The sequence below is a fragment of the Myotis yumanensis genome, unplaced genomic scaffold (genome assembly GCF_028538775.1).
Source record: "Myotis yumanensis isolate MYYU_CA2020_CCGP unplaced genomic scaffold, mMyoYum1.0.hap1 SCAF_3, whole genome shotgun sequence".
Lineage (NCBI taxonomy): Eukaryota > Metazoa > Chordata > Mammalia > Chiroptera > Vespertilionidae > Myotis > Myotis yumanensis.
The window spans coordinates 14,283,926-14,301,308 of record NW_027223754.1 but is presented as its reverse complement, the minus strand read 5'-3'; the positions used below and the strand labels follow the sequence as shown (position 1 = coordinate 14,301,308).

Below are 17,383 nucleotides of genomic sequence, written 5' to 3'. Positions count from 1 at the left end.
GGTTCATACTAAAAAGTGTTGAAAAAACACTGAGCTAATATATGTGTCACTACTATATTCACTGTGGTCTGCTCCCAGAGATTTGAATAAAAATTAACCTATATAGCAATAGTAAGTCCACAAATTCATGTGGATATGCAAGTGTGAAGCAGTGAAGAAATCCACTTTTGGGAAAACAATTTCTTTCAGCTCCATTATAAATAGTGACACTGAAGCATCATTAAAATTCCATTCACTGGAGAAAGATATTCAAAATAATAAGGGCTCATTTTTTTTTATCTCCTGCAGGAAAAATTCTAAAAGGGCATGCGTTCTTATTTAAAAACAAACTCTATAGCATGGCTTTAAAAAAAAAATCTTTTATATAAAGTAAAGAATGTTTCATAGAAGAAGAATCATAGTAGAAATACCCTTCACCTCTCTGACAAGACTTGGCTTATTCCATTCACTGATATGGAGATTTCACAGAAGCTCAGGGCATGGGTATGAGTCTGACAGACCTGGATCTGATCCTTGCCCTGTGTGCTAAGATATTCAGGTAAGTTATATAACGTCTTTGAACCATGTGCTTTTCTCATGTGTAAAATGAATGTAATGATGTCAACTTCATGTGGGTTGCTATGAGTATTAGATAAGCATGAATGCATATTAGGTCCTTCACATAGCAGTTAACATACAGAAAGTACTTAATTGGTAGCAAGAGCTATTCAAGATGAATTATCAGGTATTCAACATGTAATGATTTGTGCTTCTTAAGCATATCATTCTTAACAATGGATTATATTATTATATCAGGTAATTGTAAGGCATAATATTCTAGCCCTTAAAATATTAGAGAACACTATGGACTTGATTTTACAGATGATAAAGTAAGGCACAGAGAGATTAAACAGGGTAATTAGTAACTGCTAAGTGACAGAGCTAGGATTTAAAAACTAGGAATTGGACTCCAGAGATCTAGTTTATGATAAATGTTAGCTAATATTAAAAATCATTATCTCTCTGAATAGCCACAAAAATAATTTGAGATATACTAAAACAATAAAACTTCAAAAAAAATTGACAGATTACATTTGCAAGACCAAAAAAGAACAGCTTTTCTATACAAACACAAAGACTGATGAGAAAAATGAATGGAAAACCCATTCTCATAAGCAACAAGAATCATAAAATGACAAGAAATATGTGATGATTATACGATTAATAATGTTAAAAATGTTTCTGAACAACACAAAATAAGTTCTCAAAAAAATCAAGAGAGGAGCCATGTTCTTGGGATAAATATATATATATATATATATATATATATATATATATATAACTATAAAGATGCCAATTCTAGACAAATTAAATATAACCACAATTAACTCCCAACAGGAATTTTTATGAAACTTGACAGCTGATCATTAAGTTCATTTTTAAAATAAAACACACGATAGGCAAAAGCTCTTTAAAAAGAACAATAAAAAGAACTTGCTCTCAAAGTTATTAAAACCATTCCTTAAAGTTTGTGGATTTTTTTTTTTTTGGTCTAAGTATATCAATAGAACAGAGACACCAGAAATAAATCTATGTACATTTAAGAATGCAGTATATGAAAAAAGGCATATGTCAAATCATTGATGGTAAAAATGGAGTATTCAAGTTATGGTATTGTGTACTATTGGCCATAAAGGAGAGAAAGGAATGAAGAAGGGAAGAAGGGAAGGGAAGGGAAGGAGGAGGTAGGGGAGGAGGAAGGAAGTGATCCTATCTGATACTAGACTTCAAAATAGAAAAGTTTTCAAAAACTTCTCTCCCTTATTACTTAACAAAGTAAACCATAATGATTTTTTTAAATCATTTTTTAGAACAACTCACAATTTCTTGAAACAAGTTTATGCTATAAATCTAAAAAAGTGGAAGCCAAGAAAAGAGATTATCTCATAGCAGCATGTAACATGTATCCATATACTACTCCCACCCATACCCTGGAAAGAAAAAAAAGAGTGTTAACATCTTTCTGAGAAATCCTATGCAAATAAACTAACCAAGATATTGGAAAGATTGTGGTAGGGTAGACACTACTGGGAAAATCTACCAAAAATGAAGGACTGACTATACCACTGGATATGTTCTACAGAGGCAGAAAGGGCCACCAAGACCCATAGATTTAAAAGAGTTCATGTCTGGTTGGCAGAAGCCATTTTGTAGCACCTCAAATGGGGGAAAAAAATTTAAAAAAAACAACAAAAAACAAACAAACAGTCAAAGTCTGTTTTCCCCTTCTCACCAACTATCTCTTAAAAATAAACAAAGTAGCTAGCCCTTAATTTCTCTACCTCAAATTGTGGCTCATCATGGATAATTCAAGATAGGTAAAGCAAGTGCTTTAAGTTTTAGGATTAAAAAAAGTAAATTGAAGAAGACCATAGCTCAAAGACACCAATATCACAGGATTTAAAAGGAGACTGTGGACTTAAGGGAAATTCTGAGGTTCAAAACAGCATCCTTGTATATAAAATACATGAATGAGGGGAAGCAAAGGCAAAACTCATATTTTCAAAATTTTAAATAAGTGAGTGTTATGGAAGAAAGACTCTAGATAATGGCAGTTACTGTGGTCAAAGGAAAATAACAGGGTTTAAAATAACTGGATACATTATGACAGCTGTGGAGGACAAAGATGACCCAACATACGAATTATTGTTTTCTCTGAAGTGAAGACTTAACAAAAGAATCTGAAAGATATTGAACGATATAATAGAGAAAATTTCCCTGAGGTAAAAAAGTGAAAGTGCAAAAATGTATCAGATCAGACAGAACAAGAGACAAGTATCAGGCTGCCTTCAGAAATTTTATGCCAATAATCAGTGCTAGAATGTCATAGGAAGTGAGTTAACAGGAAAAGAAGTGACAGCCCTTACTAATATCCCCAGAAAAAAAAAAAAAGAAAACAGACATATTTAGCATGAGATATTTCAAGGGTTAACAAGCAAGCAAGCAAACGCACAAACAAAACTAATTAGCAGTGAAATACACGTAAGGAGGGATGACTTAAATATTGAACTCGGCCATAGAGAAGCCATAATGGAATACTGGCGGTGAATACCGCAGCCGCCTATATATAGAATTAAGATCAAAGTGCCAAGGCAATTAATGTTGCAGAACAGAATGCAATTACTCTGAACTCTGGCAAAGTTAAAATAATATAATTGTCCAGAAAACTGAAAATGAAAAAGGGTGAGGACAAATTGGAGAGGAGCTAATCACCTCAGATTGCACTGCGGGGAGTTAATGAACGCTGACACGTGGGGCTGAGGCAGCCAGCTTCTAAATGGTACTCATAAACTTTTATTCTGAACATAAAGACAAGCTTTAAAGAATTCTTGTGAAGAAAAATTTAAGTTCAGTAATTCTTCTTAATTTATTTCAGAGTATATTTCCTCTACTAAATGGTTATGTTATTGTAAAAAGCATGTCCGTGTCTCTCTACATACTTATCTTTTTGTGCAGATGTATAAGCATATAACTGTGATGATATTCAATGTATATTAATAGTGTGTTGTTGTTTTTTCCTGAGCGTAAAGATTTTGGAATGATTTGTAGTTTTTATTTTTCCTTTACCTTGAATAAAGACATTGCAGTGAAATACTCACTTTCACCTGTATTCTACATCTAAATGCAAGATGATAATGACAATGAGGAAATGATTATAGAAGCCAGCAGATATCTCTTTGCATGAATTGGTCTGCGTGGGAGAAAGAAACCAGCAAAGAGATTCATAGGGGAGAAAGGTACCTGAAAAAAGACAGGGTCCGGAGATTAGCGCGCTAGGTAACTAGGAATGAGTTTTGCTGAGCTTGCCTGACCCCATGGCTCTGTGTCTGAACTCTATAAAAAAGTGTTGATTACACAAGGTAAGAAACTGGTTGTAACCAAGAACGGAGTTAGCATCCGAGCTCTGATGCCCGGTGAAATGAGTGGGCATGGAGCAGGGAGCAGAGCCTCATTCGCAGCTCCGCTAACACAGGAACCATAAAGAAAACAAACGTGTTTGCTTTGCTGGTGTGTTATTGAAACTGGAATTATCAGGTACAGCTCCCAGGCACAAGTATCAATCTCGCATGCACGGTGCTGGGATGGGAGGGCAGTGGTGAGGAAACAACTTAACTAAAAAAGTAAACAAGAAAACTGGTTATCTTATGTCAGATGAAGTTAGGTAATGCTTGAAGTTTCAGAGACCTGCATAGGATGCCAAATTTCTGGTAAGAGTCAGTGGAATGCAGTTAGTACTGTGGACTCATGAAATCTTGGGAAACATACTTCAGTTACATGAAAAAACAAACAGCCTGGTGATTACATGTCCTAATTTCCTGCTATTTCAAAACATCTGACCTAATGTTAGAACATGTGCATTGAAGATTGATTCAGAATGTAATCATTTATTTGAGGTAGCCCCAAATTACATATCCTTCACTATTCCTTCTCATTGAAGATAACTATATATTTAATTTCATAAATGTTCAACGAGTTCTTACTCTCTGAAAGCAATGTGTTAATTTTGAAAGGTTCATTGAATTCTAAGATATTTCAAGCAGATATGATTTTCTGTGCACCAATATGACAGACAATAGAAAAGGTTGTTTTTTTCAGAGCATAAAAAAGAGTAAGCTGTGATAGATAATAATAGAACTCCAAATACCTATAGACATTCAGAGGTGGGGAGAGAGGCCAGTTAGCATGTAGACAGTAGGAACAGCTCCTGGTTTATAGGTTGAGAGACTAGAAATGTGTGTCTGTGGGCAGCTGTATTTTCTGACAAATAGAAACATCAGTGGTGAGAGGGAATCATTGGTTCGCTGCCTCCTGCATGCCCTCTACTCTAGATGGAGCCCACAACCCAGGCATGTGCCCTGATCAGGAATCAAACCTGGACCTTCTGGTTCATGGGTCGTTGCTCAAACACTGAGCCACACTGACCAGGCTTTTTCTTCATTTCATACATTTTTTTGGTAGTGTACATGTAGAGAAATTTTTAGGAAGTAAATGGGTCTCCTTCTTCTGTTCCCAAGCCACACCCCGTGCCTGACTGCAGACAGAACGTGCCTCCTGCCTGTGCTGTGCCCTTCGCTTTGCAGTTACCTAGAGGCAGATGATGACCAGAGGACACATAGGAAGGACAAGCAGCAGGACCGGAGATGTGAAAGGCGGCATGTAGATGTCTATCACCACAGTGGGCTTTAGAAATGCTGGTGAACTGAGCTTGCAAACTTTCCAGGGAGAAAGCTTAGGACGCCTGACTGCCACCACCTCGCACTTTAATGTCAGAGAATCAGTGGATTCTTTCTTATTAGGTCGATAGATGGAGTCAACATTCATCCAGTTCTCCTAGGAGAATCCTAGTTTACACCCATGGCTCTGAAAAATGTTCCAGCTGAGAAGGTAAATTCTATCTTTTTCTAAATTGTTTTCTCAGGCAGCCACTATAATTTGGTCTAAAATGGATGAATTTTCAAAGAAGTTTACTGCCTATGATGACTCTCACCTTCTTACTATGTTAATTTCTTGATTTCCATGTACAAGTTTTCATTTCTTCAAAGATTAAATTGTTTAATCCAAACACAACACTAACTTCCATTCAGAGGAAAGACATTAACCTCTGTAAGCATGGTATTTTTCAGTTTTTATAAAAATAAAACAAAACACCAATCAATTTTTAAGTTTAATTATTTTTATAGTTAACCATGTACTAGTGAGGTTAGGTAGTCATACATGTGCCTACTGTGTTATTTATCTGACCAAATGCAGAAAGTAATCTCTATATTTTTTTAGTACCCAAAGTCAATATAGTATATTAGTGAAACTCTGTAGGTTCACATAAAACAAAATAAAATTTAAAGTTAAGCCTGGCTGGCGTTGCTCAGTGGTTGAACATTGACCTATGAACCAGGAGGTCACAGTTCAATTCCTGGTCAGGGCACATACCCAGGTTGTGGTTTTGATCCCAGTGTGGGGTGTGCAAGAGGCAGCCAATCAATGATTCACTCTCATCATTGATGTTTCTATCTCCCTCTCTCTCTCTCTCTCCCTTCCTCTCTGGAATCAATAAAAAAATATTGATAAAATAAAAAAGTTAATATAATTATCCTCATTAAACATTTTATATAACAGAATATTCTATTCTGTTGTCACAATGACATTTAAGTGAAAAAATGGCTTTGAAACAAATTATCAAATTATGTCTTACTATGTACCCAATTTCCTAAGATGTTATATCAGTAATATTGAAATATAACTCTAGTTTTAAAAATACTTTTATATTTATGAAATAAATTTAACAATCTTTCCACATTTTATGTCACATGCTTTTCATTTTTTCCTGACTTAATAAATTTATTTCCACAACTACCTACATATCCCAGGGAATGCCTTATAGATTGAAAGATTCTAGTTAGATTTTGAGGTAACCAAGAATACTTACTACCTTCTGAGAAGTAACACACAAACCAACATGAACAATGTCTCATTTATAACCATTGGAGTTTTAACATGCTGCTAAGTGATAAAACACACAGAGCACACACACAGGTGAAAGGATAATATTCTTACTTGATTTAAATAAATTCCAAAATAAATTTAATTTCTATACTAAGACTCTTTGTCATCTCTTAGAAAATGCATCTGCATTAAAATATATATAATATATTGAAATAAAATCACTTATTCAAATCAATGCTTCCAGCAAAAATGGCTCAAGATTTATCAAATGCCCCTTTTGGAATTCCTGTAAGTGTGTATTTCTAACTTCCATTAAAAATAGAGGGGCACATTTTATAGACTAACAAACACAACACTATAGTTTATTTCTAAATGGTTCTCTAATGTGTTACTTTGAAACTAGCCTTCACTAGTTGTTCAGTTGTTCAATTGTTTTGATTTATGTAAATAAGTCTTTAGCTTAAGGAAACTTAATTACATACTGAAGAGATAAGGGGATTCTATCTTCTTATTTCAAGCTAAAACATAACCTGTAAATGATCTTTTACAGTAAGCCAAAGCCAGTATCACATACCTTTCGGGAATGAATTTCTTTCACATACAATGGAAGTAGAAACTCAGATATACCTTCAAGTCGAATTCCCTTCTTGGTGACTCTCAGATTTCCCATACCATCCTACAAGCAATGAAATATAGTTCACTTTTAGGTTAATGAGAGAATGAAGAACTGGCCATAATTTTCTTAGGCCTAAATTGAGAAAACAGTAATCTCAAGTCAGGAATGATTTAAGGAAAATGGGAGATTGAATCTATTTAATGAATGACTGCAGCATTTTGCATGCATATAGAGGGCTCTGTGTAACATAAGCAGGATGAGAGGAATATAAAGGATTAAGTATCTTCTCTCAGCTCTATCAGAGACTAGAATGTATCTATGAATAAATCCTGTACTTTCTTCATGCAGCAAACAGTTCAACTATTTGTTAAGTATAATGATACTAGCTACCCGATTATTGGGAACAACTTTATTTGCAGAAATCTAATAATATTTTTACATTACAATTATAAACACACATATTTCTACAATATACAAATAGTCACATTCATATAATAATTTCAATAAGTACTTAATAATCCTACCTAATAATAGAGAAACATGGTAATTAGCAGTACCTCCGCTACCCTTCCCATTGGCTAATCAGGGAGATATGCAAATTAACTGCCATCCAAGATGGCGGCCGGCAGCCAGGCAGCTTGAAGCTAACAGGAGGCTTGCTTGCTTCAGTGACGGAGGAAGCCAACTTTCCCTGTCTGCCGCTGCTGGCCTCTGAGCTTGCAGTTTGAAACATTGTTACAAATATGGAAGCTAAACAAAACAACAGAAACCTGCTTTCAGCCAGCCGGGATCTCAGAGCTGGAGTTGAAACAGTGTTTCGATTATAGAACCCAAACAAACCAGATACCTGCTTTCAGCAGCCGAGGCCTCAGAGCTGGAGCCAAGCCTCAGAGATAAAGCTGGCTCAGAATTAAAAAAAAGAAAAGAAAAAAAGGAGTGGTTGGGAGCTTCAGTCACCCACCAGCCTGAAAACGGCCCTCAGCCCCTCACCCAGACTGGCCAGGCACCCCAGTGGGGACGCCCACCCTGAAGGGGGTGTGACCAGATGCAAACAGCCATCAGCCCCTTACCCAGGCTGGCCAGGCACCCAAGAGGGACCGCCACCCTGATCCAGGACACCCTTCATGGAAAACCAGCCAGCGCCCACCTGTGCACCAGGCCTCTATCCTATATAGTAAAAGGGTAATATGCCTCCCAGCACGGGGATCAGCAGAGCCGTCAGGCCTCCCAGCACCGAGATCAGTGTGACAGGGGGCAGCGCCCAAACCCCCTGATCGCCCTGCGGCTCTGTGTGTGACGGGAGCGGGGCCACAACCTCCCTATCTGCCCTGCTCTGTTCCAGACAGGGGAAGGCGCCCCAACCCCCTGATCAGCCCTGCTCTGTGCCTGATAGGGGGGAGCTCCCCAACCCCCTGATCGCCCTGCGGCTCTGTGTGTGACAGGGTGCAGCGCCACAACCCCCTGATCTGCCCTGCTCTGTGTGTGACAGGGTAGAGCCATAACCTCCCCATCAGCCCTGCCCTGAGTGTGACAGTGGCGGCGCCCCAACCCCCTGATTGGCCCTGCTCTGTGGGTGATAGAGGATGGTGCCCCACCTCCCCTATCGGCCCTACTCTGTGCGTGAAAGGGGGGAGCTCCTCAACCCCCTGATGGGCCCTGCTCTGTGTGTGACAGGGGGGAGCTCCCCCACCCCCGATCGACCCTGCTCTGTGCATGACAGGGTATGGAGCCCCAACCCACCTGATGGGCCCTGCTCTGTGAGTGACAGGGGGCAGCGTCCCAACCCCTTATCGGCCCTGCTCTGTGCGTGACAGGGGGTGGCGCGGCAACCTCCCCATCGACCATGCCTTGAGTGTGACAGGGGGCGGTGCCCCAACCCCCCAATTGGCCCTACCCTGAGCGTGACTGAGGGTGGCATCGCAACCTCCTGATCCGCCCTGCTCTGTGCATGACAGGGGGCGGCGCCCCAACTCCCCAATCGGCCCTGCTCTGAGCCCGACCAGGGGCTGCACCTAGGGATTGGGCCTGCCCTCTGCCACCCAGGAGCAGGCCTAAGCCAGCAGGTCCTTATCTCCCGAGGGGTCCCAGCTGTGAGAGGGCACAGGCCGGGCTGAGGGCCCCACCCCCCTTCCCCCTGAGTGCACAAATTTTTGTGCACCGGGCCTCTAGTTGACTAGTATAAGTAAGCATGGTGTTTCAGTATTCAAATAATAAATAACGCATATATCTTCTTCTTTAGAAAATACTCTATGAGGAGGGTTAAACAAGTACACAAATAATGTTTATGAAACAGAGTAAAATAAATAAGAACAGAACGCTACTGCGAATTTAAAAAGAAGATTTCAAACCTGGCAATTGAATATGCCACATCTCATGGAAGAGATTGGCTATGATAAAGGCCTTAAGAATATGGAATTTCAACCTGAGATGTCCTTCGAGAGAGAGGAACAAAATGAACATCTGGTAACACATAGGACATAACAATGCCATCCAATCTGGATAGTGTATGAAAGATGGTTAGAGAATACAATTGGGAGTATGTTTTGAGGCCAGAGAAAGGAAAGCCCTGAATACGAAGCTAAGGAGTCTGTACTTATTTCAGTCTCCAAGAGAAGAAACAGAAGTTCGTCAATAGCTCAAATTACCAGTGTTTAACTTTAAGACAATTCTGGTATATTATGTGGGCCTAATTGACAGAGCATCAGTTAATAATGCACAACTTGGTATATGTGTGAGGGTGGTGGTGGAAGAACAACTTATAAGACCTTGTGACTAACTTTATCTGGAGATATTAAAAAGGGAGCATTTACAATTAATCCAAGATTTCACCTCTATGACTAAATTAGGGAACATAGTGGTTTTTACACTAGATCCTGGGAATTTGTAGGCAGAATAGCAAAAATAAATTCAGCTTTGGACTTTCTAACTTTGAGGTAACGTTGAAAACTTCAGATACTTATTTATAAACCATTGCATCTGTATAAAGTGGGTTGCGGGATGGCAGTCACTTAAGGCATGCTTGAGTCAATCATGATGGATGACCAAATTTTACTCTAAAACCTTCAGATGATGACTTAGGTTTGTGAGTTGGAAAACAGTTATTTCATACATTCCGGGAGGCTGTGACCAGTAATATCAGAGGAAACCCAAGACATTCTGATAGCCCAGTCTCTACCCCTTCTCTCCCCAAAAGCAAGTCAATGAAGTAGTATAAATACAATTTTGAGTAAGAATTAAAAGACTTTCAAGATAGACAAGGAAAATGACTATTAAGAGAGAGAAATTTCTATGTGGTGAGGTTTAAATCTCATCAAAGGAGAAAGTAATAGATTTTGGTTGAATTGAACTGGGAATGGGAAGAAGAAATTCGCTTCTTGAGGCTCTGACTTAAAACTGACACTGGAAATGCCTATTAGGGAACTGGATGAGAGAGAGAGAGAGAGAGAGAGAGAGAGAGAGAGAGAGAATTTTAAGGACCATTCAAGGCTAATTCTGATGGGAAAACGGTCTACCTTTTTAGAGATGATGACACACCCTGGTTTCTCTGAGAGAGCTGTTTATACCAGTTTTAGACCAGACACTTTCACTCTCAAAAGTGAAATGTGTCTCTGATTTAGAAATTAATTACATGGCCACCGATATACTGGCTCAATTAGTATAGTTTCACAGCATTCTACCTAGGTAGGAACAGAGGCAGAAGTCAGAGACTCCGAACTGAGGATGTGCCAGGCAGGAATGGCAGAGTCATAAGGATGTAGCATTCTAAAGTAGCAAAAATTTTGCCCTTCAAATATCTGGCCATTATTTTTCTTATTGGGTAGGAACAAATGAAGCCAGAACAGCACTGCTGGGCTGTAAAATAGCACAAGGTCAAACAATGATAATTGATAATGAATTGATAACCAAGATCAAAAGGGGTTTAGAAATATGAGATAGGGGAAGAGAGATTTGTTACCAGAAAATGGAGCTTCTGATATTGAGATTTTGACAGTGAGAGAATTTCCAGATATGATGAGGCCTAAAGAACACTTGGGCAATGGTGGGAGAAGTGGAGACAGAACTCTCTATAATTCAGAAAGCCGATAATATTAGAACATGTGAAATGACACATGGCTTAAAGTATTTATTTCCTCAGAGGGATTTTCTTTACTAAATCTCACACAGTGACTGTCCATATATATGGTCAAATTCTATCTGAAGGAAATTTTCTGCAGTATTTCCCATGGAGTTGCTCTGAACATATCTAATGGAATTATCTTAGGGAAACCAAAAAAATTCTATCATAAACATAATTCCCATTTCAATATTAATCTTTTTAAATTCTTTTTAAAAAAACATATTTTTATTGATTTCAGAGAGGAAGGGAGAGGAAGAGAGAGAGATAGAAGCATCAATGATGAGAGGGAATCATTGATTGGCTGCCTACTGCATACCCCCTACGGGGGATCGAGCCTGCAACCTTAGCATGTGCCCTTGACAAGAATGGAACCTGGGACCTTTCAGTCCACAGGCAGACTATCCACTGAGCCAAACCAGCTAGGGTATTATTTATTCTTTAATGTACCATAAATAATGGAAAATACTTAATTTCCAACTCCTAAAGAAAAACATCTTAAATATATATATATATTTAAAAACACACACACTGTTTTTGGCTGTTATTTATAATTTAGTAGAGGCCCAGTGCATGAAAGTTCAGGCACTTGGTGGGAGGGTCCCTCAGTCCAGCCTGCACCTTCTCACAGTTCGGAACCCCTTGGGGGTTGTACACCTGCCAGCTTAGGCCCACTCCCCAGGGGATGGGGCCTAAGCTGTTAGTCAGACATCCTTAGTGCTGCCGTGGAGGCAGGAGAGGCTCTGGCCACTGCCACTGTGCTGGCCAGCCATGAGCCGGCTTCTGGCTGAGCAGTGCTCCCCCTGTGGAAGTATACTGACCACCAGGGGGCAGCTCCTGTGTTGAGTGTCTGGCCCCTGGTGGTCAGTGCACATCATAGCAACTGGTTGTTCCAGGATGTTTTGCTGTTAGGGTCAATTTGCATATTATCCTTTTATTATATAGGATAATAAGCTGTTTTCTCTCATAAGAGGAAGAACAAATAAAAACATAAGTTGACAGCCTGCTTTGAATGTGTTTTTACTATGCTGTTTGCTGTAAGCCTATATGTTATTTTCATTTCAATAGGCCTTCTTTATTCCTGCCTATTATTAGAAAATAAGTAATACAGTGATAATAGTTGATAGAACTATAAATTTGACCTCTAATTCAGCTAATATAGCAATATCTTTATAGGTTTTTGTTAGTAAAATATCTTTTATCATCTGGAGCATAATATATTACCTTTGTTCTTAGCCAATATTCAAAGTTTCAAATAATTTATATACCACCAATTGTCAGTGCTGTGAAAAGTTTTTAACTGTTTTCATATATTGAATAAGACAATAAACATTGCAGTTGGTATCTTTTATTTGTATCGGCATCCTTTAACCATGTGAATGATTTTTAAAATGCATAATAAAATAAAATTCATTTTTTTCTAAATTTTCTCTTGCTAAAATATAATTTCTTAAATATTTTCTTCTTTTTCTAACAACTCACATATCATTCACTTCTTGGGACATATGCAATTGCTTAGTAACAAAATAATCAGAATGAAAATATGCTGAAGCAAAATAAAATAAAAACAATAATATACTTAATGACATGGTACATATGATCACAATAATCTAGTAAGTGGAGAAAATGTGGATGCATTCAATAAATCTGATGAGACTATGTACTAGTATAAGGGATCAGCAAAGATATAAGCCTTATAGTAATGATATTATATATCAGGGACCAGAAAATGTTTATTTGAAGTAAATGGAGAATAGATCATAGCTGTTCAATCCAGTTAGGAATATTTGTAATACAGATGCATTTTATGTTCAATATTCTTAAAAACAAATGGCTTCCACAGGAATTGCTGCAAGGAAAAAATTATTTCTGTGACCAAGCCTACTAGTATAATATTACTTGTATAACACAACTTTAAATGTGCAGGGAAATCCCTGTAATGTTCAGCTTTAACTTTAAATTCAAGTTTACATCTTAAGAATGTGATAATCAACCTTGGCAGAAGACAGGCTTCTTAATCAACAGTTCTCTAGGAAAACTGAGGATGCTATTAAAACACAGCACATTTCTTGGTGGCAAATGTGACAACTGAAAAAAACATCAGGGATTTGACTTAAGAAAAATATTACATAATTAATTAATAATAATGCTATGCACCCTACAGACAGCCATCCATAAGTAGTTGACTGAGAAACATCCATATTTTAATCTTTGCAACATGACTATAAAGCCTAAAGGCTCACTATTAGCATTCCTGTCTTTCTCAAACTTCTCTATATATAAAAGCCTAAGAGACTGAACAACTAAACAACCGGTCACTAAGACACACACTGACCACCAGGGGGCAGACGCTCAATGCAGAAGCTGCCCCCTTGTGGTCAGTGTGCTCCCACAGCCAACCTCCCACGGCCGGCCAACCTCCCATAGTCCCTCCGCCGGCCAGCAGGCCCCAATTGGCCCTGATTGGGACTGGGCGAGACAGCCCCTGATTGGCCCCAATCCCTGGCCAGGCCGAGGAACCCCACCTGTACACAAATCCGTGCACTTGGCCTCTACTGTTTAATAGAATACCAGAATTATAATAAACCTACTGGAAAAAATGCTCAGTTTTCAAGTAAATTTAGAAAACTGTTTCATGCTATATTCACATTCAGAGATTCATAATGCATGTTAGTATCCTAAATAGTCTAGATGTCTACAATAAAGAAACCTATTTGTTCAGTACAGAGTTCCCCAAACATTTCGCCCAATGGGTCCCCTACTCACCTGTATTTTAGAACAGATTGAATAATGTCCCCTGAACACTAGTTTAATCACCTGTATTTTACAAACTCTGTAGGAATACTTATTAAAAAGGAGGTGCATTGTATAGCAGGAGGTTCAAAAAGAGTTAAAAGCTATGTCTCCACAAATATTTTTTGATAGCCTATGCATAGTACCACTAAATTCTGTTTATAATTTGATTTCACAGCTGTCTTTGAATACGGGAGAGAATATGCTGAACAGTGCTAGGAATTTGATCTGCTTCATGGATGCAACTTCTTATTGTCTTTAAGGGGTGAGAAAGAGAGGTAATGCTGATCATAGCTCTGGTTTTGCACATGATATTTGTCAGTTGTTATGAGTATAATTTAGTTCCTAAAAGAAGGATCACTTCTTGCCTTGATCAAAATCACATTTCTGGACCTGTAAATTAAAGACAAGACCTGAAGGTATGGCCACTCTGCGTAAGTAGCCTACGTGGTAAGGTCTTGTCTAAGAAGTTCTTCCAGAATCTCAAGACAGCATCTTCAATTTCCACCCTAACTGTTATGAAATCAGGCATACCAGCCTAATTCAGAGAGCGTTTTAGCAAATTCTGAGCCAATGGCATATCAAACAACCTTGGGAAATATGCACATTATTGTCCTCATTTTAATTAAAGCACCGAAAGAAGGAGTTAAGTAGATTTTATGCAGCTAGGAAGCTAGCCTGAAATCTAGTAAACCTTGGCAACTATGGAAATAGAAAATGCAAGTTAAATTTACTTTCTTAGTTAATTCCAGTAGGGAATCCTAATATGTTTATGATTATTTCTGAGTTAATTTGTATCTCTTCTTTATTAAAATTTTTGAATTCTTTTGTTTTCAGACTTCATTTACCAGCATATATTTCTCTTTGGGCTCAGATCTGTATCATAGCATTCTGAAGAAAGTTTTCTGGTAAGAAAAAAACCCACAAAACTCTAGTTCCAAATGATTACAAAGTTCACCCTGGAAATGAAGCCCCCAGGACAAATTATTGATATTTGTATACTCAAGCACCATTTTAAAGAAATCTCAAAAGAAGATTTTTTTGTAAAGAAAAAAAAATAAGCATTTCACAATCTTTTTATGAATTGTTTTGTAATTAGCCTCGTCCTATAATTAAGTTGTGTGTGTGTGTGTGTGTGTGTGTGTGTGTGTGTACTTCAATTCATGTGTGCATGCGTGTGCATATTTAGAAGAGATGAGTTGCACAGGAGGGGTAGGTAAAATGAACTTAAACTTAAAATTGTAGGTATCTTGCTAACTGGGAACTGAGGGAATATTAGGTAAATGTCATTCATAACGGGACAGACACACCATGAAGACACAGATGAGAAAGCTGATTCTCCCTGAGAGACTAGGCAGTGAGACTATAGATAAGAGTTTTCTGACTTTGGGTTATTTTATGGTTCACCAACTTCCTAATCCCCACAGCGTTTTGCCATGTACAATACTGAGTTTATAAAGCTGTAGCATGTGGCCTCTTAAACTAAAGTCATCTCTTAGGCTTTGTTAAAACGTCTGAAGATCCTTCTCATCATGAAGGAGAACCTTGCACGCGGAAATGCAACAGGTCATCTCTCAGCCAGATCTTAAAAGATTCTATAAGTTTCCAGCAATTTCACCCTGGAATTTTAAGAATGGATTTTTTCCCTAAAACATGTAGTCTAGCATCTCTTCTTTAATATAAGTTCCATTTTAGGTACTAGTAACAACCATTAGATATTTATTTAAGATGACATGTTTTTCTACATTTTTGCTATTCTACTTTATGATAGTACCAAATGGCATCCTTTGCAACCTTTTCTTGTTTGTCATGTCAAACATAGACCTCAGCCCATAATGGAATCCTTCTTGTGGGAATTACTGCCTCCCCCTTCGCCAACCCCTTCTCAGCAACATGCTTCCCACAGAAACTGCCATTTCCTTACTTGGTCTGACATGTTTACAGTACCGGTGATTCAAGCAAGAGTTCATCGCCTCATCGAGGTCAGTCTATCAGACACTTTTACTAACATATCTTGAACTCAAATTAAGTACAACCAATTGAACAGTTTCTCTTTGAATGTAGAACTGAAGTTTACAGTGATCATCTCTAAGTTATTTAGAGAAAGCCAGAATAGGCCTAGGGTAGGAGAGCAGAGGATAAAGGAGGCTAATTCCACTTACCAACTATATCCCTGTTTCTAGTTCTTTCTAAAGCACACATGCTTAGCTGTCTTCCCCAAATCATGTCCTGTTGTTTCTTTTCAACACTTCCTTCAGTGCCATGATCCTGCAAATTATCTCATCCTACTTACTAGTATAGTAAGGTAACAATTAAATCAATTGAACAGAATGTCTGCTTTATATTCATACTCCAATTTGGTGACCACATCCACTTCCATGGCTAAATTCTTTAGTTAAGTAAAGCTCCTTGCTTCTTCACTATTCTCTCTCTTCAACACCCCCCCTTCCCCTTTATTTGGTTTCTTTGTCTCATTCTTTGCATAGCAATTAAAGCATATCTTAATGAAGGCATCTTCCCATATAAGTTCAGAATGCTCCTCTTTATGAGTTAATGTTCTAACACACTGATATTCTAATATTTATAGTATGTCATATACTAAGAAGACATACACATACTACAGCAGTCAATCAGAGAGGACAAAACATAAGTAAAACATGATATTATATTATCTATGTAGTATCAAATTCCTAAGCATGTGAGTACCCTTGTTAAATATATATGTACATATATATATATATATATATGTAATTTATATATCCCAAATATATATATAGCACATGAAATATAGGGTGGAGCAAAAGTAGGTTTCCAATTGTTCTTATGGAAAATAATACATAATTAATACATAGTAATGCAATAATAAACTGTTTCATGTACTTACAACTGTAAACCTGATTTTGTCCCACCCTATATATTCACAAATTGCTTTTTATAATTTCTATAAAATAATTTGCAATGAAATTCTGAAGCTAAAGAACTTTGATTCTCACTTGTATTTATTATCCAATTCTTAGCACTTACATATTCAAATATTTGTGAGGGAAACAACATAAATGTTATACAATGTTATATCCAAATGACAAAACTTCTTTTTCCCAAAAGCAGACCTAATTGAACTGTAAGCATCTGGATTTATTCCCAAGCAATTTTCCATAGTACAACATTAATAACAAAAATATTTGATGGTTATTTTCAAAAATTATAGGTATATTTCTATTTCAATTGGCAAACTAACATTCTACTATTACAAATAAGGCATTTGTGATAACACTGTCCTTGTTGTTATAATATATAATTTATGATGTAAATTTCTTCAATCTTTATTGCACATTTTATTCATTCCAAAGTGTTTGTGTAATTTGTTGGTTTATAAGGTA

General features: G+C 37.6%; 1 protein-coding gene across 2 annotated transcripts in view; it reads right to left on the bottom strand.

Annotated features, from left to right (window-relative positions):
• Window positions 1-17,383, bottom strand: part of SGCZ (sarcoglycan zeta) — a 611,636-nt gene that overhangs the window by 101,809 nt on the left and 492,444 nt on the right. Inside the window, exons 1-2 of one of the 2 annotated variants that reach the window (XM_070407377.1) lie at window positions 12,704-12,715; window positions 7,055-7,156 (exon numbers count right to left, since the gene is read on the bottom strand). In XM_070407377.1, coding sequence (XP_070263478.1) covers window positions 7,055-7,156; window positions 12,704-12,715 — 114 coding nt within the window. Of the gene's footprint in view, window positions 1-7,054; window positions 7,157-12,703; window positions 12,716-17,383 lie in introns of those variants that run through there. The other variant, XM_070407376.1, reaches the window with a different exon arrangement.